The 20,460-nt window shown below is 40.6% G+C and overlaps 1 protein-coding gene across 2 annotated transcripts in view; it reads left to right on the top strand.

Moving 5' to 3' along the window:
- ENTPD3 (ectonucleoside triphosphate diphosphohydrolase 3) overlaps positions 1-20,408 on the top strand; it is a 51,163-nt gene extending 30,755 nt beyond the window's left edge. Inside the window, exons 4-12 of one of the 2 annotated variants that reach the window (XM_075493242.1) lie at positions 2,714-2,834; positions 8,165-8,282; positions 11,910-12,060; positions 12,820-12,979; positions 15,086-15,316; positions 15,769-16,041; positions 16,139-16,249; positions 16,719-16,856; positions 19,932-20,408. In XM_075493242.1, coding sequence (XP_075349357.1) covers positions 2,715-2,834; positions 8,165-8,282; positions 11,910-12,060; positions 12,820-12,979; positions 15,086-15,316; positions 15,769-16,041; positions 16,139-16,249; positions 16,719-16,856; positions 19,932-20,165 — 1,536 coding nt within the window. In that variant the 5' untranslated portion in view covers position 2,714 and the 3' untranslated portion in view covers positions 20,166-20,408. The remainder of the gene's footprint in view (positions 1-2,713; positions 2,835-8,164; positions 8,283-11,909; positions 12,061-12,819; positions 12,980-15,085; positions 15,317-15,768; positions 16,042-16,138; positions 16,250-16,718; positions 16,857-19,931) is intronic. The other variant, XM_075493243.1, reaches the window with a different exon arrangement.
- The last annotated feature ends 52 nt before the right edge of the window (positions 20,409-20,460 follow it).

Here is a 20,460-nt window from a genome sequence, read left to right as displayed (position 1 = left end):
TTTCAGTGAATGGGCAAGTTTGACTGTATTGCCTGGTATGTGTGTGAGACTTAGATGAGTGTAGCTAAAAGTAAATACAGCCCTGTGCTTCTGATCCTGTTATGTGAAATCTTGCAGCGTCTTGCACAATTCAGATAGATAGCAAAGATGTCAACTGTGTGACAACTTCAAGCGGGCATGGAGTGTAAGGTGTCCTTCTGACACAGAGGCTGTTGCTTAAATCAGGATTTACAGATTAGTCTCTGATGAAATTGTCCTGATTGCCAATGGGACAAGATTGTATGAGGAATGTCTTAAGAGATGCTCCCTTACCTAATATGCTCCCTGTCAAAAAAGATTTTTGAAAAGAGAAATAATCTCTGATGAAGACAAATCCCAATACCAGGGAACCACGTGAGAAATTCAACAAACCAAGATTTCAATTTCCCCTTTGCAAACAGATGCAGCAGGAAATATTCCAGCAGTCATCATGGGTGTTATTAAGCGTTCGTAGTGGTTATTGCTTTGCTCTTTAGTAATGCTTAGTTTTTCAAAGAGTCATTTGCCCTAAGTGTTTTTTTCTTTGATAATGACTTATTTTTTCCAGTGCTGAACATCAGTGCTTTGATCCAGGAGTGACTGGTATATATTAGGTTGCAAACAGATAATTCTCTTTCAGTCACTTTACAATTATAGATAACTAAAGAAAAAGATTTTTTCTCCCCCTAAAGACAAGTATTTTATCCAGATGGTTATTCATACATGTATAGTTAAAATCTGCTGTCTCTTTTAAAAAATTAATTGATCTGTATAAAGTAGTATACCCTGACGTTCTAATTAGTATGCCCTGACATCATCTGCAGGTTACAGTGAGAATTCATCTTAGGTGTTAACATATTTTCTAATAGTAAAAATAAGATTTCATTCTATCATTTATGCATTGTGTACATGATGTTTGAATGCCTCAGGATAGTAAAGCAATGGACAGCACTAAATGAATCATCAATGTGGCTGGTAATTTTCTCTTAAAACTGGCTGATGGTTAAGATGATAAAGCCATTACCAAGCCAAGAAAAGAAAGTATTGGAAGAGTAGATTGGCAGTAAACAAGGAGCCCATATGGATTTAGAAAAGTGGGTTAATGAGTGTAAAAAATGACATTCTGGAAGTGAGATATGTCAGGCTGAAATGAAGAGTTTCCAAAAGCCAATCTGAGTTAGATTTCACAACAGAAATCAGAAGACAAAGAAGGAAAGCAGCAGCAGTGGGCAAAGCTCAGCATGAAGCTACTCCCAGAACAAAACAAATAACTTGATTCTCTTTTGAATGTGAACATAGATGTTGGACCATGGGTACACAGGCTGAAGAACCCATGGGGTTTAGAATATGGACACTGTGTGAAGAAGCATTTGTTTTGACTTCTCTCTCAGGCCTCTGGCTCTGATTGGAGCTAAGGAGAAGACCATGTGTTGCAGCTACAACGGGGCTGACCCAGTGTGCTGTGGCCGTGGACTGTAGACCACCTTTTAGCTCCTCTCCTCAGCACAGACTGGCATTGGCAACTGCTGAAACAGTAGGGCAGCCCTGAACAGCCACTGGTATACTCCACTGTCAGTATGGAAGAATTAGAAGATGGGAGTCAGGATAGATCACTCCAGGCTAACGTGATATTTCTATGCCAAAATAACTGGTTTCTGAAAATGAGAAAGGCAGGGAAGTTCTCCTTTTTGTGTTCCTCTGACACTTCTAAGCTTGCCATCTCCCACCAGCCACCTCTTTCCCCTTCAGTCCCTGTGGAGCGTAAGAATTTTTGATACAGCGATTGTCAGTACTCGGAGGTACTGAAAGGCCTTTTGGGGTGAAGAGCTGTCTGGCCAGGGACATGCAAAATAAAGGATGAAGAGATATTACAGGAAACCTAAAACACATTTGAATTCTAGAACACCTTTCCAGAGGATATGAACATATAAACAGCCTTATTGTCAGTATGCAAGTTTCATGTCACCTTTGGGTTTGTCTGACATAACTACGTTAGATTTACTTAGATTTAGTAACTTTCCATTGCAAGATCTGTGAGTTAAACTGTGTATTTTATATTTTATGTGTAGTGCAGAGTGATAATAATAGGCTCTGCATTAATATGCACACGCACATGCACACGCACATGCACACAAACATACTTCATGAACACATCAGCAGTTAGAAGAAAGATGCCTATGTTAATGTTCTTAAAACCTCCTTTGTTTCTTGCTGAAGCAGCCTTTATCTGTTATAGACACTGACCTTGCATCTCTGGCAGAAATATCCAACTGTACTCAGCAGCTGCCAGCATTGTGTCTACATGGCTGTGGTTCTGTCTATGTTGTCGGTGTACATGGGATTGTTGGGTGTGCACTAGCCCCAGCCTGCCCATTGCTCTCGTTTCCTGAGGGAACGAGATGGTGAGCATGCATCGACATGTAGGCACTGTGGGAAAGGAGCAGACTGGCACCTGAGGGTGAAATCTGGCATCATTAGCATGACAATATAGACACACCCTTCTAGACAATAAAAAGTTAGTGGTAGCAAAACACCAGGCAGTTCCTGAGGAGAACACAGAATTTTCATGTAGTGTAATCTAGTTGACGAAATGAGATTTTATGAGGAGTCTCAACTGATTCAGGGCTTCAGGCCTTAAGACAGAATCACTGAATCCTTTCACATTCCTTAAGTGTTTCCCTTTTTGTTGTTTCAGGATGCTCACCAGAACCCCAAGTGTTGTTGCCCAAGTGTTCCTTCTTCTAAGCATAGTTCTTCTCATTGCTATTGCAGTGATTCAGATAAATCAGCAACAGATCCTCTCCCCAGGTCTTAAGGTAAGTCTTAGAATACCTAAGGAAGGAGAACAATGTTTATTTGTGACTGATATTTAATAATGTTCCTTTCTAAACTAATTTTTATGGCGTGATTCAAATAAGCTTACAGCCATAAATTAATGTTTAATCACATCTTCATCATGGGAAAACTGAAGCTGAGAGAAAAAGAGAATTGGCCAAGATCACAGAGTCAGTGGCAAAGCAGGAAAAGCATTCCTTGATTCCCTGTCTGTGATGCCTATCACACAATGTCTTCTCCAAGACTGAAAGGCCAAACGAGGAGAATACGCCACTGCTTTCTTATTTTTGCCAGAGATTGGAAGTAATTTTAAAATAATTTTGAAGTGGGAAATACCTGGAGTTTAAATTCTGCCCCCAAGCACAGCTAGGAAGTCTATGCTGAAATCTTTGCAAACTGCTCCTGTGTATCAAAAGCATTTGGGCTGTAAGCGTGCACTTTATGATTTATGATATGTTAGGACTTGCTGGATATTAACAGAAGCAAAGTAGCTTCATGAGGAGGGGCAGAGCAAACTGGAAAAGACAAACTGGAATACTCTGGAATTCAGGCTTTGCCTTGTGCTGCTGGAGCACGTGTGCAGATTCTTCCATGAGAGATGTACACAACTGAGGACAAAGCTGTAGAAATTAGCCTTCTAGAGAAGCTGTGCAGTCTGGCATTTTGAGTTCTCTGTTTTTTCCCACGATAGCTACAAGCATATAAGCCTTGTCAGATCCTTCTTTGAAGTCCTTTCTACCTTTCCCTCTGTGTATGTATTTAACTGGATAGTTCACATGCTGATAGCGATAGGCTAATGTCTCATGACACTTCATGGGATTATAAACACCTTGGCTTTGTCTGAATCATTTGGTGGTGTATGAGTCAGACAATGAGATAAAACTGTATTCTGATACCAGTTGTATGTGTTTGTGTGGTGTGGGAGGGTGCATGTGCTGGGATCTGCATGGGGACACAGCACCTCAAGTTTACTCCCTTTTGTACCCCAAATCTATGCTGGCAGCAGCCTTACATCCTGCCAATTTTCATTCAAGGCAAGACTGGACTGACATGTAGGCTGAAGCCACTATCTAAAAGACAGCCTACATATCACCTGTGTTTGTCATTAATTCAGTTTCACATTCAGAATGACAAAATTGTCTGCCTCACTCTTTGAGCAAACATCAGACCCACCTTGACCATCTGGAGCTGGTTTAGGTGGGGATGTCTGCTTCCTGAATCACAACGGCTTCATGGCTGTTTCTGGACAAGACTGGTGGTTCCTCTGCTAGGTGCCTTGGCTTTGGATTTCTTTTTGGGCTGTAAGCCTGCCAATGCAGAAAATCCCAGTTGATATGGAGGACCCTATGTTTGATTCCTGAGATGCTGAGTAGTCCTCAGTGAATGATTAACACTCGCAAGAAGTACACATTCTTCAGGAGCAGATGGAGGACCTCGGTATGCCAGTATGAAACCCTCCAGTAGTTAGTTGATATGATGGAGCCTGGAAATGGCATTGTCCTGAAGTTAGCCGTTGATTAAAATTAAATATGGCAATAACATGATGAAAACAGACTTACTCTTTGTAAATGGCCTTCTTCTTCTTCTTCTTCTGGCTCTTCTCCATGAAACCAGAACAGCTACTGAAGGATAACTAGAGTTTGTGTTCTCTGTGGCGTAATAGCTCTTTCCCAGGATGCACGTTGAGAGTGTCCAGGTTCATTCCTTTGCAGCACAAGAGATAAATTATCTGCTACGCCACTGATGTTTTGAAGTGTTGTTGCAAAATTAAGTATTTTGGTTCCTTGGTGGTTGGGTTATCTGAAGATTGAGCCAGTCATTTGTGAAGGAAGGACCTGCCCACGTGCATGAGGCTGAGGCACTGAAAGAACTCATGACTCATGGGCACACACCATGAAGTCAGAAGAGTGATGAAGAGAGCACAAACATCCTGAGTGACATAGTTTGTGAAGAAGTCCTGAATTGTAAATGATGCTAGCTCTGAATGTAATGAGCCTTTGTACCAGTCAAAAAAATTTCTGTTTGTCTACTGGTGTTTTGTGAGCCCTAAAGAGAAAAAACTCTCCTTTCATTATTGTATTTCTTTAATTTGCCTCTCCAGGTGCTACAGTTTTTGACACCTAAATTTTGCACATCTCTTTTGGCTCTTAGGAAGTGTTTTGCTTTGTTTGCGGATGTTATACTTGATTAAAAGTAGATCAAACCTATGTAGCTGAACTGAAGTGCGCTTCTAGCATGGATCCACTGTTGTGGCCTCCATCTTCCCTGTAGCTGGTTTAGCTTGTTAGCTTCTCGTGGCAGTTTTCCAAAGTGATTGGAAGACAGGTGAGCCGTCATAACTGTGCCTGCTTTAAGGGTTTGTGCATCTGTTCATCCTCCTATGGTAATGGTATTCAGGCTGAAAAGGTGGTTAATTGGGGCTTGTTCTTGCTTCCCTATTGGGATTACTACTTTTTGGGATTGCTATTCATATTGGGAAGCTATTCATATGAATATCCTTTGTCTGTTTGGGCCACAACCAGACTGGTTGAGTGAACAGCATGAAACTGCCTCTGAAACAGTATAGGTAGTTGTCACTCACACAGGTAGCTGCGTGAGCAAGGGGTACCCTCTTGCAAGGGAAGGATGAACAGTTGATAGGGGAGAGGGTAGTAGTCTCTTTAGTCAGCCCAGCTGCAGCCAAAAAAAAGATGTATGAGTGTACCTTTAGAGACACAAAGTCTCGTTTATTGTTACCTTACTTTTTATTTAGCTTCTGTTAAGTGTGTACAGTAGTCATAGCATCCTGCCGACCCAAAAAGCAAAGTGGTACATTTACTTCATGCTGTAGGCAGCATGGTCACCTCTGTGTTGGAGGTACATTGGGCAACAGTGAAGCCAAAACTAAGCATTTTCCTTTAAGTCACTTTTTTTTTCCTTTCTTTCGTCTTTCTTCCTTCTACTGGACTAGAAACCAGAACTCTGAAGCTCTTCTGGGTTAATGTTGTCTCCCTGTCTTGTCTGACTAATCTAGTCCATTGGCTAGATGGTGCAGTTCTTGGGTATTAGGGAATCACCAGGCCTTTATCTCTCTCCACTGGTGTTTGAGTAGAGATGATGGAAATTCTCAGTGGGAAAGCTGAAGTAGAGGGGAAAGGAGGGAGAAAAAGTTGTTCTGTTCTTTAATAGCTGCTAGCCCAGGATAAGGGTTTGCCTGTGCTCTCAGTCCCACGCAGTGCATTTCAAAGCAGGAAGGCGTTGCTTGTCCTTAAAGGGCAGCCAAAGGTGATCTGACTTGCAACTTGGACAGAAATGTAATGTCACTGGAGAATTTTAATTCAACCAGTTTTTCTTAGGCAGCAGGCTGAGACAAGGCATGTAGAATTCTCTCACCCTCTTAAAATGCCGCATCCTCTGTAATTTCTGGTTTTTTAATTAAAGATTAATCTTAGTCCTAACATCTGGCACACTTCTCACTGATCACCACTTCATGAGGCTGCATGGGCCATTTCACACAGAGTGAACTCACACAAGTTCTGAGGAGCTTCAAGAGTCACCCTGAAATGGGCCCAAAAGTCCTTTTCAAAAACGAGCATCTCTTTTAAAAGAAACAAGGCTGCATAGGAAAAATAGGAGGAGGAAGAAGAAAATAAAATTGACAGTCACGTGTTGGTTCAGGTAAGTGTACCACTACTCTTTGGGATGGAAATCTGTTACTTTCAGGAAGGAGGCTGGGAAATGCAGGGGAGGATGGAAGTAGGTCAAAAAGTCCCACAGTTAGCTGAGGTAAAAATACTTCCATTAACTTCCAGCTCTACTTGGGCATGATAGTTAGCTCTAAAAGTAGCTAAGTTAAAAGCTTATGGTTGGCACTTCAAGCTGACCGAGACTAGATTTAATTAATAGCCCTTGAGCAGATTGACCATTACTGTATTATGTGTCTCCAGAGTGCTCATCTCTATTTCAAGGAGGGGGAATACACTCAAAGTGTCTTTGCTAAAGTAGTTACTTGAACGGAGCCTGATGGTGTCGTGGTTTGATAGTATCTGTGGAGTCTTTCACCTTTTAGTTGATCAGGGTAAATATCATCTGGATAAATATAAATGCAATTTTCATTATCTAACAGTCCTCTAGGAAACAGACTAGACTGGTATTGCTGGTAGTTCTTTGGGGGCCAGGAGTTTGTAGGATTACAGTGGAAGCTGGGAGCTAATGAGGTATGGAAGCTGAATGCTTTGCCACCTGAAGCAGTGATCTTTCTCGGTCAGACTTGACGCTCCCCAGGGAGGCAGTGGGATGAAATTTATCAGCCTGCTGCAGGGGCTCTTACTGCTTTGCAGCCAGATGGAGGCTCTCATTTTTCAGTATTGTCAGGCTCCTGGGAATCTGTCTTTTTTAAAAGAAAAAAAGTTGACAGAGAAATGAACCCTACACTGTGTGATTCCTACCAATTAGATGACTTTGGAAGAGGGAGGCAGCTAAACATACTTTCAGGAATCATAAAGGGGATAAGCAAAATGGCAATTTTCTTCCCTTCATGCAGTTTGCCTTCCCAGTTGCTACAGTTTTCTGCTGCCATAGAAGTTGGGAAAGGGGGAAAGATGGGTCTGGTGAGCAGTGGAATGAGATGGAGAAACCTGTGCTTTAATCCCACAGAGAGTCCAAGTGACCTGGGGCAAGTCACTTAAATATTTCTCATTTATTTCATAAATAAACATGGGGTAATATTTATTCTCTTTCCCTCTTTGTTATCTCACACTCTGGCACAGCCTGTTTTCAGTGTCAAACTCGCAGGTGGACTGCCTAAACCACTCAAAGGGAGAGGTTTATGGGGCAATTAGAAAAGAACCAGACTTGTTACAGCATTCTCACTGTAGACTATTACGTACTTTACCTCTTTGCTCATAGCTTTATGGATCCCTTGTGTATCCTTGAATCTAAAGCCTGTGCTGAGGTATCAAACCCTTCAGGGAGTGTAGCTGGGACAATGGGAAATGAACTTGCTGCAAAATCAGGTCCTAACACAGTGTTATGTATGTGTCAGTGTGGATTTTGAACCTGATGCTGAAAGGAGATGAGCATTCTCCATCCCCACTGAATTAATTATTGAAGATACGTAGTATGTTCTTTGTTTTGCAGCCACATTCATTCTGTGCTTGGCTGTTGGATTCATGCCTAAGCACCTAACACTAGAATTAATCTCTCTTGTGAATATACTGTGCGTACATTTTCTAAAGTGTTTGATGGTGCAAAGAAATACAGCTGCATATAGGCCTTTAAGCTGTCACTGTTTGCTTCTTTATCTAATGTATTTTTTTTCCGTACTCCCCAGTATGGAATAGTCCTTGATGCTGGATCCTCTCGGACTACAGTCTACGTCTATGAATGGCCAGCAGAAAAAGAAAATGACACAGGAGTAGTAAGCCAAACCTTCAAGTGCAATGTGAAAGGTGAGCTCAAATGGAAGTTCCTTATTTCTTTCTAGCCTCCAAGAAGAGGCTATTGGGAAGCTTATACTATTTTTTTCTGCTGTGTTCCCTTTTCAGTGCTGGGGAGCAAGTACTGTTAAGACTATGTCTATAGCTGTCAGCATCAGTCCTTCTCCTACTGATACAGCAGGTTGCTCTAATCTGCAACGGAGAGAGGAAATTGTAGCTAAACTTGATTTACTCCATTGCAGAGCATGATTGGTGCAGACAGAATTCAATCTGCAGAGAATCAGGCCCTGTAAATGTTTAGTCTTTGTGCCTTGAAATAATTTCTTTTAAAAGAAAAGTATAAAATACATTTTAAAATAGCTTGTAATAAAAAGTCTTTGAGAAGAATGGGGATCTAGCCCTTGTCAGATGTTAGCCATTAATTTTGATGGAGGCAAAAATGGGTGTCAGCTATGGTATAAGAGTTTGACAAATTAGTTTTTATTTTCCAGAAGTCTTAGTGATGTTTAAAAAAAGAAATCTCTGCTGTTTGAGTCAGGTTTCCTAGAGAAACAAGGCTTATGCAGTTCATCTGGAATTGTTCTGTAATTACTTGGAAAGAGGCAACTGAGGGGAAATTATGAAAGGCATGCAGAAGGTGAACAGAAAGAGCTTCTTCATACTACAGAACTAGGAAGCATTTAATAAAATTATCAAGTAAAATAGCTAAATTGCAGAACTGTTTCTGACAGGATGTCATCGTTGTATCAAATATGCAGGTCTGGCCTTTGGCTCAGGAAGACCTGTAGTTGTGCAGTGCTAGAAGGTGTCCCACCACAAGTACCACTTGCTACCTGCCTTGTCTTTTGTCTGAGGTTTTGCATTGATTCCTCTCAGAGAGAGGACGCTAGACTAGACTGACTTTTGCTCACAGTCCGGTATGGTTAAGTATATGTTCTAATAGCTTGTTGTGGATTCCTTCATAACAGCTTTTGAATCTCTCAGTCAACTTCAGTGACATTTGGTTAAGCTTTCAAAGATACCAAAATTCCACACATTTTATGAAGACAGGTGGCCAGGTAGGTGAGAGAAATCCACATTATTGAACAGTAGCTAGTCCATAAGGGATTTCTGCAGGAAGCCAAACTTCGTAAATTCTGCTGCTCTGAGTTAAATGAGCTTTAGATTATCCTCTAAGATACTGACTTCAGCAGTATTGCTTTGTTTAGTGTAGTGGTTTGGGTTTGCAAGTTAGGTAAGAGGAGAAGGTAGGGCAGCTCAGGAAGTCTCAGTGCAGATTTTGTTGATCTCTGATAATAACTGTGGCATTCAAAGAGAATTTTTCCCTTTCCTTCCCTCTCAGTGCGTGATCATGCAAAATCCTGCATCCCTCTTTGTGTCTGGAAATAGATGCTGAAGATGTAGCCATAGAGGTCCATGAGTAACTAGGAGATGAGTAGAAGGCAGTGGTTTCTTAACAGCACCAATATTTCTGTCTTCAGCATTAAACATATGTGTGGACATTCTTAGCAATTTTAGAACAAAGAAAGGAAAGCAAGTGTAACGTGCACAGAAGTAATGCACTGTCATGTGCCTGATGGTGTGTCCTTATAGACTGCAGGAATGGCGGCCAGCCTGCTGAGGTGGGGAGTACACTCTGCTAGCTCATGTCTTGCCTCATTAGGAATGTTGCCTTTAGGAATTCTGGTGTGAGAAAAATACGCAGAGAAACTGCATTATTCTTCTCCTTGAACAATGACAGAGGAATACTTTTGTGAATTTGTTGTAATTGGTTTAGATTTTGTTTTACTTCTGAGGAATACAAAAAATTACAAAATAGAGGAGTCCAAATTGCTGTGACCTGTTCAGGTCCAAAGGGCCCTTAACCATGGTCAACCAAAGTACTCCTCATCCTCCAGTGCACAAAATCACCAGGGTTCACTGCTGCAGGCTTGGATGACTCTGCACTGGAGCAGACAGAGGGCTCGTGGGAGAGGTCCCTAGCTAAGCTCTGGAGGGCAGTGGTGAACACATCTGTCAGTGTTTCTTTAGTGATCCTCTAACCATAGCCTTAAGCACTTAAATGGGGGGATGGTTGTGGGCATGGGCATACTGAGAGGCAGACTTTCACATACCTACTGAACTTGAAAGTCAAATGATCAACTATTCTGTAAGTTCTGTGGTGGTTTTATGATTTCATTTCTGCCTTTATTAGGTACCTCTGCCCCTGTGTGTAGGACCCAGCCCCAAAGCAAAATCCTTTCTATATAGTGTAAAATTGATCTGTCCCGGTCAGGATCTAAGCATCGGCAAAGCAGTCGGTCTTCCAGAACGAAATGGTCACTGCCTTGTGACCTGCTCTGTCTGAACACTGGGAGATGGAGGTTGCTGCCACCAAGGGAGTGTGAGGCAACAGCAGCTGCTGAGGATGTAAAACAGCAGTTGCCTGCTCTGTTTTCCTCTGGTAACAGCTTTCCTTCCAGCTTCAGGCCTGCCTGCGCTAGACTTAAGACTTTTAGAAAGTCTTATTCCAAACCAGGGCTGTGAACATCTAGTGATGACAGGGTAATGTTTATGTTTAAGTTCATACTGTGGAAAAGGGAATGGTAGAGTGTGGAGTCTATAAAGTCTTACATATTTTTTCTACTGTTTTTATCAATGCAATGTGGCTGAACATCAATGGTTTCTCATTTTAACTCTGTAAGAGCCACCTTTTGCTTAGCTTGGGATCAGGTTGTGAGAGAGATGGCTGTTACAGGAGAACTAGATGGAGTTCTGGCAGAGTTGTTCCCTGGGGCAATGGCTTCATGGGAATGCCTGGATTTCTCCCTGTGCAACTTCCTCAGCTAGGAAATTTTATTAAGGAATGTTTTTATTCACACCCAAGTTGAGCCTGAACAAGTTGAGGTCCTGCTGGTCCTTGGAGTGTTGAGCAAGGGAGGAAAGACTTTTATGTTAATTGTTCAAATAGTTATGCCTTATGCAACATGGTGTAACTCTCATTCCTGTTATTTGAAGGCTTTGGAAATTTGGAAAGCTGTGAAATACTTAGTAGTTTGTGCACCAGCCTAGACTTGGACCTCTATGACTTCAAGAGCCATTTGTATGCATCTTGAAATTTCACCAGCAATTCCTTGCAGAAGCTTCTTTATTTTATTTTCAGTTGAGAGCAGTGAGCTGTAGAGGTGTCATGGTGTCCATGGCAGTTGTGGCAAACCGGATTAGGAAATCTTTGTTTTAGGTTCTGGATGGAGGGATTTTCTATACTTTAGCAGATCAGAGAAATTTTACATGCATTAGACATGCTATTTTCTACAGCATCTGCCATGAGTAAACCTATTTTCCTCATGAATATAGCACTGCTGTCATTGTGTTGTTACATGATTATACTGTGTATCTTACTCTAGGTATGATACTATTAGGTGTATATGTATACACACAGAAATACAGGCGAGCAGTTTGCAAGGATCTTCTCTGTCTCACACAGCTGAATTACTACACTGTTTATTCCTTAAGCACTTGTAGTTTTCAACCATCCTATCCCTGTTTACAATTACAGGAGGGAAGGGAGAAATCTCTTTTTCTTAACACCTGTTTGCTAATTGGGCTAATTTGTAGTTGGCAAAGCAGAATGGAATCAATCTACTTGTTCTCTTTTAGGCCCTGGTGTATCCAGCTATGAGAGTAACCCTGGAGCTCTTGCCAAACCCTTTGATGACTGTCTGAATAAAGTCAAGGAGAGAATACCAGTTCATCTGCATAAAAGCACTTATGTTTATCTGGGGGCTACAGCTGGCATGAGACTACTGAGGTATGGCAGAAACTTGAACTCCTCTGTATGCATACTAGCATAACAGTCTGTGAAAACAGAATGTGAAAAATGTACTGGACCCATTTTTATCCATTGGAAATTGGCTATCTCAAAAGGAAATGGAGCCCAGCCAATTTAATGTAATTAACTTTTTTGATAAGGCTAGTGGGGCTGTATAAAAATCCTCTGTTATGCCATATTGAAAAGAAATGTTTGCTTTATTCTGGAGGAAGCAAGAGTTTAATTTTCTTTTCCATATCTGTCTTAAAATTCAGTGTTATGTAAACAGATAATGTTTGTGTGTATCCGTGGGCAGCAAAGGCAGATTAAAGCTAGATACTGCAGAGTTTTCTGAGTATGAATGTGATTTTGGGGGTCTGTCTGTGCCTTTAGCCCTGGCACAAACTGGCTTTTTGTGTTTGTTCTGTGGCTAAACAGAGTGGGAAGAACGGCTCCAGGACTGTTTTAACCAGCAGCTGTCATATAAGCACTGAGTTCACTAAAAAGAGAAGTATATATAAGAAAACATCCATGAACTTGTATGATAAAGAGTGAAGTTTGTACATAGTGGGGGAGCTGCTTGTTGAAACAATGCTGGATACTTGGCTGTTTCCTATCATAAACTTCCCCTTTAGGGAAACAAAGTCTATTTTTTTATTAGGTGATTGTAGCAGTTTTCTTGAATTGCTAGTCAGTGAACAATACACATGAAATTGCCTTTCCAGATGCTCAGTGTCTCATGTTTTGTGAATTGCTTAGGTTGCAAAATGAAACGGCAGCCAATGAAGTCCTTGCAAGCATTCAAAACTACTTCAGAGCACAACCTTTTGAATTTAGGGGTGCGCAGATCATAACTGGGCCAGAGGAAGGGGTGTATGGATGGATAACAGCCAACTATTTAATGGGCAATTTCTTAGAGGTGTGTGGAAAAAAATGCATGCTTTTATTTTTGCTGTTTTTTTCTTACAAATGAGAAGTTTGAGAGGACATGCCTGTTAAAACATCATAGCTATAACTTCCATTTTGCACTGAAACAGTGCAGGGTCTTTTTGTGGCAGTAATAGAACAAAGCAAACGTAAATCAAGGAATATGATGTTACAGGAATGTGATATGGCAAAGGTAAAATTGTTGATCCACAAAACGGGGCTCTTCCCTAAAAGACATCAGGTGCCTTACGCAGAAACAGAAGTTGCATTGCTCTTAACATACCAGTGCATTTAAGTGTGACAGGCATTGATTGCCTTGACAGTGGTGCCAACTAAAGATGTTTTCTTCTGCTTTTCTGTGACTTCCTCAGGTATTGCTGTTCCTGCAGCTCTGCTGGTGAAGGATCTGCACAGCTTAGGGATCTCCAAATTGTTTGGCAGTGTTGGCTCACTTGTCTTAAATAGACAAGACTGTTTGAAGCAGTGAAGGTGGTTAAGTTGATGTGGCCAAATGTGCCTCAGCTGAGCCAGAGATCACTCATATACAGTTCATTCCAATACTGCTGAAAAGCTGCAGGCTATAAGCAGTGGGCTGTGATACCAGCTGTCTTGTGCGGACAAAGTGATACCAATATAAAGATACTTATGCTGTCCTTGAACTCAGGGATAGGGTCAGGGAGGAGCCTCATAGCAGAGAAGGAGTGAAATGTGTTGGAAGATCCCTTTTTATATTTAGATATGCAGTATAATTTAATTCCCAGTAAAAGCTGTACCAAGATGATCAGCAACTGCTCATCTGCATTCATGGCAGCAGTGTGCTGCCCTTAGCATTAACTGCACTTCTTCCAGATAGTCTCGCTAGGTTGATAGAAATTTCAGCCAAACCCCTGAGTATTGTTAGCTGTCTTGGTTGAATGGTTCCTGTTAGATCATAGCAATTAATAAGCAGGAATTAGTTGTTGGTGATCTGAGTGATAGCTCATGGTGACTGTGTTGTTGACTCTTGCAAAGTTAAGAAAAACGGTATTGGAATCACACATTCTGGAAGAGTTTTTCTCATTGTGTGCATTTCATGCAACAAAAATGACATCATGAACTTCAGGGTGGTGTCAGTCTTCTACCACATGAATTTTAATAATCTAAATATCAAATTCCATATGGCAGATTTATAAGGACTACTGAAGGGACTGCAGGACGCTGTGAAGCCAGTTTAGTATAGAGAGTTATGTGGAGACCTACATGTGGAATATCACTAGTAGGAGGGAGAAATTTTCACCATTCTTGTGACAGTGGGCTAAGAGTCAAATTCTGCTAGGGGCTGTTAATGGGAATCTTTCACTGTAGAATTTTCTTGTGAGTATATTTGCTAGCCCATAAAGTTTATTTTCCCTTCCCTTCATATCATCATGCTCAGTAAATAATACTACAGTAAATATTGAGATAGATAATCATACAAAATCTATATTCTGCACTGTGACTGTGTAGATCAAATACAGAATTTGGGAGATGTTTTGGGTAATAGAGGAAAAATGCCAGCTGAATGGATCAGATTTATTGCCACTGCAGTTTCAGTGAAGGAACTGTGCAGATTAGGGGTCCTTTTTCTTTTGAATTTGATGGAGCTTTCATTTGACTTTTCTGTGTTTTTCACTCTATTTTCACTCTCTTTTTTTCTGTGTGATCTCTTGATATTCTATTCCGTTAATAATTTTTCTTGCCTTGAAACAAGCAAATCTTCATACTATTTCCATCCAGATTTGTTCAAGATCTCATGGGTCTGGCCTTCAGTTTCAGTTCCCTGCATTCTAGTAAAGATATTGATCTGGCTAGTCCTGTGCTTTGGTCATTGTGCTGTCCTCTGAGTTGAAAGCTATGCTGCCTTCCTTTTTCCGTCTTTCAAGATCATTTCACTCTGTGAAAGTACATCCCTCTTGTGTAAAAAACCATCTGCATGTTTCCTCAGAGCTAAGATTTTTTTGGAAAGGGTGCAGGACAAAGGGGGGGGGGTCTTAAAAAGTTAAGTAAAGAGTAGAAGAACTTGAAGGGAGAACAAGCAGATGGTATTTCTGATTAGCCTTGTTTTTATTTTTACATGTAGAGAAACCTTTGGAGGACATGGGTCCGTCCTTACAGAAAAGAGACTATGGGTGCACTGGATCTTGGAGGAGCTTCCACTCAAATTTCATTTATCCCAGAGGACTCTCAGGAGAACTTCAATAGTACCTTGCAAGTGAAGTTATATGGTTACAACTACAATGTCTACACTCACAGCTTCCAGTGCTATGGGAGAGATGAAGCTGAGAAGAGGCTTTTAGCGTTGCTGCTCCAGGTCTGTTTAAGACCCTTTGCTATGTTGCTCTTGCAGGTGTTCAGTAATTGTCTGAGCAGGTTCTTAGGCTTGTGTTCGCTTCCCTTTGGAGTTTGGAGGCCCTGATAAGAGCTCTGTTGTGCTTAGTTGTGGACAAACGCACTTAGGTTTCATACTAAGATCTTCATATTTGTTAAAAATTGGTGAGAGTTTTGTACCCTCTGTCAAAAAGGCCCAACTAGTTCTGTAAGTGTTTTGCTGATCTTGCCAATGATTTTTGAGAAAGGAGTTTCTATGAATTACAGTGATCAGCAATGTTGTACTAATCAGCCATGACAGAGAAAGAGAACAAAAATACATGCATATGTGGTTTAAAAAGATTCCCGTAGTTAATGTCAAATTAGGTCTTTCTTGCTTTCGAGTAGCCTTTGTTGTTTGGGTTTTTTGTTTGTGGTTTTTTTTTTCCCCTCCAGAAATCAAACACCAGTTCCAATGTGGATAATCCATGTTACCCTCAGAATTATAATACTGCATTAACGATGAAGTACTTCTCCGGCAGCCTTTGTACACAGTCTCTGAGACCAGCAAATTACTACCCAAACCAGCTTGTGAACTTCCATGGAACAGGAGACCCAGGTCTGTGCCAGGAGATGGTTTCTTTATTGTTTAACTTCACTGCTTGCAGAGACAGAGAAGACTGTCCATTTAATGGAATACATCAACCAAAAGTTAAAGGGAATTTTGTGGTAGGTTTGCAAACACAGCATTTCTTTTTGAGCTTGCTTGCTTTTGACTTCTGTAGTTCTGAAAGTAACAGGCCTGTCATCTACTCCTTTTCTATAGGCTTTCTCAGGATTCTACTATACAATTAATGCTTTGAATTTATCTGGGCACTTTTCCCTAGCTGACTTCAATTCAAGTATGTGGTTTTTCTGTTCACAGAGCTGGGCACAGGTAAGTGGGTGGTTTGGTTTGTGGTTTTGTTATTCTTTTGTATCTGTAAAAGGGAGATGTAAAAAGAATATGGACTGGACAAGTATTCAGAACTTTTCAGAAGGTCTGTATCAACCTCAACATTTTTTTTTCCACTGTGCTTCAAACCATGTAGTATTTTTAGCATGCTTAAAACTTGGACTAGTTTTTGAAATTTCATTTCACAGCTTTAACCATGCTGTAAAGATGATATGGAAAATTTAGGAACCATAACATCCTCAATCTTTTATGTGCAGTTTTATGTTTATTTTCATTTTTTACCACATCACTGTCAGGGTCTTTCTTTTTCTAAATCTCCCTATCTAGTTGTCCACAACTTTGTTTGGTGTTTCTGAATTCTAATTAGAATCCAAAGTATTCTCTAGTTATAAAAACCAAATGCATTTCTTTTTCATAATTTACATGTTTTTAAAAAACCTTTTGCTTTCAGCTCCAGTTTATGCTGCCTAAATTTGAAGAAATATATGCTAGATCCTACTGTTTTTCAGCCAATTTCATTTATTACTTGCTTGTGCATGGTTACAACTTTGATGCAGAAACTTGGCCACAGATACATTTTCAAAAGGAGGTGAGTAATAATTATTTCCTCTTACTGTTATTTTAATCCAAAGAAGTTTAGGAGACAGAAGATGCAGCAGCCTACAAAAATATAACTGCCATAAACAGCCTTTGTAAATGATTGTCAAATGTTTGGCATAAGACAAAGCCATTTTTCAAGCCTCAGTAGCAATTTCAGCCTGGTTCCAGGGGTTGCAGCATTACTTGGAGATGCTGCCTTAGATTCTTTTGAAGAGCTTTAAGAAAGGATCAAATAATTGTGTTTTACGCCTTGCCCCGGTTTGTTGAAGTAGTGACTTGCTCTAGGCAGTGATCTGCCTGAAACGCCTCACTAATTAAGGTCAGTTTCCGCTAACCCTGCTGAGCTGGACAGGAGAACTCCCACTTTTCTGTCTGCTGGCAGAGCCTTGGGGGAACTAGCAGAGCTGGCTTGTAGTCAGTGAGTGGTGAAGCAACTAGGGCAGTTTTCATCCTCTGCTGGCACATCCATCTGTGCCGTAATCTGGTTCTCTGGAATAAGAATGTATATTGGTGGGGTATTGGCTTTCAGTTCCCAGAGAGAGAAGGCTTACAATGTTTGTGTAATAGCTGCATTTCTCTCTTCCCTGACCTGATTTTTTCTCCTAAAAACCAGAGTACTTGGAATGAACTTGTATATATCCGTTCTAAAGCTACTGCTAAGAAATCTTTGCTTCCAAATCAGAAGGCATGGCCACTATCTAAGCTTGGCTGTTACATCAAGAAGTGTGGTCCCCGCAGTGCTCTGTGATGCCATCCTTTCCTCTCTGCTACTGTACAGAGCTTTATTCTAAACCCTTGTCCCAGACTGTCTCTTAATCTCCATACAGTTTGGAAATGCTTCAGCACTTGCATGCAAAACCAACAAAAGAATAGGTTGTAGATCTTGATGGAGTATTCTTAAATGCAGGGTATGCTGGCAAGCTGTGAATGAGAAATTGTAAGCAATGCTTTCTGAACAGTCATATCTATTACTGGTGCACTAAGGAATCAGGTAGGATTTTCTTGCCTTATTTTGTCCTCTGGTGGACAACCATTAGCAGCTCTGGAGGAGTGTCCAGAGTTTAGCCCTCTACCAGGAAATCAGCATAGAGCTTACTTTGGGATCTTAATCTGGACCTGGTAGGAGTGGATTTTTCTCAATATTTAAATATATCTTATATTGTCCCCAGCAGATAGGGGGGACATCCCCAGCAACACTTTTCTGTGTTTAGCCAAGACTATAAAAATACTGAGCAAAATAAAAAGCCAAAAGGCTTATTTGAAATGAACATCTTTGTTACCTAGATTTTGCACTAGGGTAATCACGAAACTCCAAAAGGGAAAACTACATTCTCTTAATTAGATCTGCCCCTACTAAAATAGTAAGATCTAACGTTAACTGATTGGCTAAGCTACCCCAGAGAGAACAGCACAGTTTCTCCAAGAGTGGAGCGTGCCTCTGCTAGGCGGTATATTTCCTTTTAATTAGTGAACACAACCAATAAAAAGAACCTTAACCCAATGCTAAGATCTGGGCAAGATCTAGAGCTAGATGATTTGCAAAAGTTCTAAACCTCATAATGAGAGTTTTTCCCCTCTCTCAGCAATGAAAAAACACCTTGATCCATCTCTTTGCTCACCTGTTGTATTCCAGTTCCTGTAGCTTTCTTTTTATCAGTTAAACAAAAGTTATTAGGATATACACAGCTACAAAAAGGACCAAATATTATAGGCCCTTGTGGTCTCCTGTAGCCAGTAGCTGACCGCTTAAAACTGTTCATTAAAGACATTAAATCATTTATTAAAGTTCATCCCTCAACTTCATCATGATACTTTTTATACAAGAATAAACAAAGAGGTTTGGTTTCCCAAATTTAAGCAAACTACTTAACAGGCAGTCATTCAGGCAAACTCATCCCTGTAGTTGCAGAGTGGGATGACCTGTAATAAAGGTGGAAAGCCAAATGAGTTTGGGAGAGCTGGCTGGTTGTAGAAGAACGCAACTTCAGCTTTGTCTGTCCTGTAGTATACCCTAGAACTACCTGGAGTGATTTGAAGGTGGTGCAGGCCCTTTGAAAAAGAAAGCAACCTATGCTAGAGTATAAACCAAACATGTATCTTGTAGCTGGCCCTGTAGGCTAACCCTTGTTTAATGAGTTCCACCGATTTCTCTTGAAACGCACCACTCCCCCCCCCCTTATTTTTTCACTCTGTTTACAAATAGATTTTTTTTTTTTAAGTTGTGGTTTGATTTGTAGGAGGCAGTGATGTGTACTGATATGTTTTATATAAATAGGCAAACCGTTATTGGAGCCTGGGCATGTGGGTAGAGGACAAGGGACACTCTATCTTCACTCACTGATCCTGTGCTTATCAAGTGGCAGGATGATGATTTAATCAAAAAGACAGTGGAAAATTTATAAACTCTGCTCAAATTAGAATTGGGGAAAGACAGCAAAGCAGGAGGACCATGGAGCAAATACAAACGTAACCCCTTTGCTTTTGTTTCACCTATCCCTAAGTAATTTTCCACTTACGTTTATTTTTTAAATGGAAGAGCCTCGTGCTCGTTCATTTGCAGGCACAAAACCAACCATGGAACAAAAGATGATAGAGTTCCCGCTTTGTGGACTTTACCCTGGCCTCCTTTTTGTCCGTGTTGGTGGGACTCTTTGTGAGGCTTTTTGTTTGCTTGAACTAAATAACATCCTAGGATTTGGCTAAGATGAGGGGCTAATTCTAGGAATTAGCACAGTAGTGCTGATTTTTTTTTTTTTTAAAGTGTGTTTCTTGCACAGAAAATCCCGTAACTGGCTGTCTGCATATATACCACACATCCTTGTGCCCATCCATCTAATACCTGTGTCTCACTTCTTTAGCTCAGTGACCAATTTTATTAGCATCCTCTGGAACTACAAAAAAAGGGTAATTTTAAAATGGTTCTGTATCTTCTTTGTATGCTCCACTAAAGTTTTCTCCTTGCTAACTTAAATGGCAGTTGCCGGCATCAGCAGTTGAGCTTTTGGAACTTCTTTTCTTTGACTGAAAAGTCCATGGGAATAGGACTCTTCTGTCTTTATTTCAGGTTGGTAACAGCAATATAGCATGGTCACTCGGTTACATGTTAAGCCTCACGAACATGATTCCAGCAGAAAGCAAGCTGATCCAGTTACCTCTGAAACCTTCTTTGTTTGCTGCACTCCTCGTCTTCCTCACAGCTACAGCATTGTTGTGTCTTCTCTTCCTTATTTATTTGTGTATTGTATCACACAATCGGAAGAACATCAGTCGTGTTGAACATGTATTTATTCCAGAATAAATGAACTTTACTGAAGACAAAACAAAAATTTTGTAGTGCTATTAAGTTAAGTAGGACTCTTATTTTTGAAAAATGGAGGGTGAAATAAAGACAGGCAAAAATACTTCAGGACCAGAAGCATAAATAGAGAAGAGACACAAAGGAATCTTGTGATATGGTGAACTGGAGCGCTTTTGAAATATTTTGGCAACTGTTTCTGTAAAATTAGTTTGTCCAGTGTGCAGCAGAGAAAATGTGGGCAGGTATGTCACTTTGCTTGGTAAGAGATTAAGAGCCTTTTCCTGCCAGGTACATA

Source organism: Mycteria americana, chromosome 2 (assembly GCF_035582795.1).
Source record: "Mycteria americana isolate JAX WOST 10 ecotype Jacksonville Zoo and Gardens chromosome 2, USCA_MyAme_1.0, whole genome shotgun sequence".
Classification (NCBI taxonomy): domain Eukaryota; kingdom Metazoa; phylum Chordata; class Aves; order Ciconiiformes; family Ciconiidae; genus Mycteria; species Mycteria americana.
This window is presented reverse-complemented; position numbering and strand designations above follow the sequence as displayed.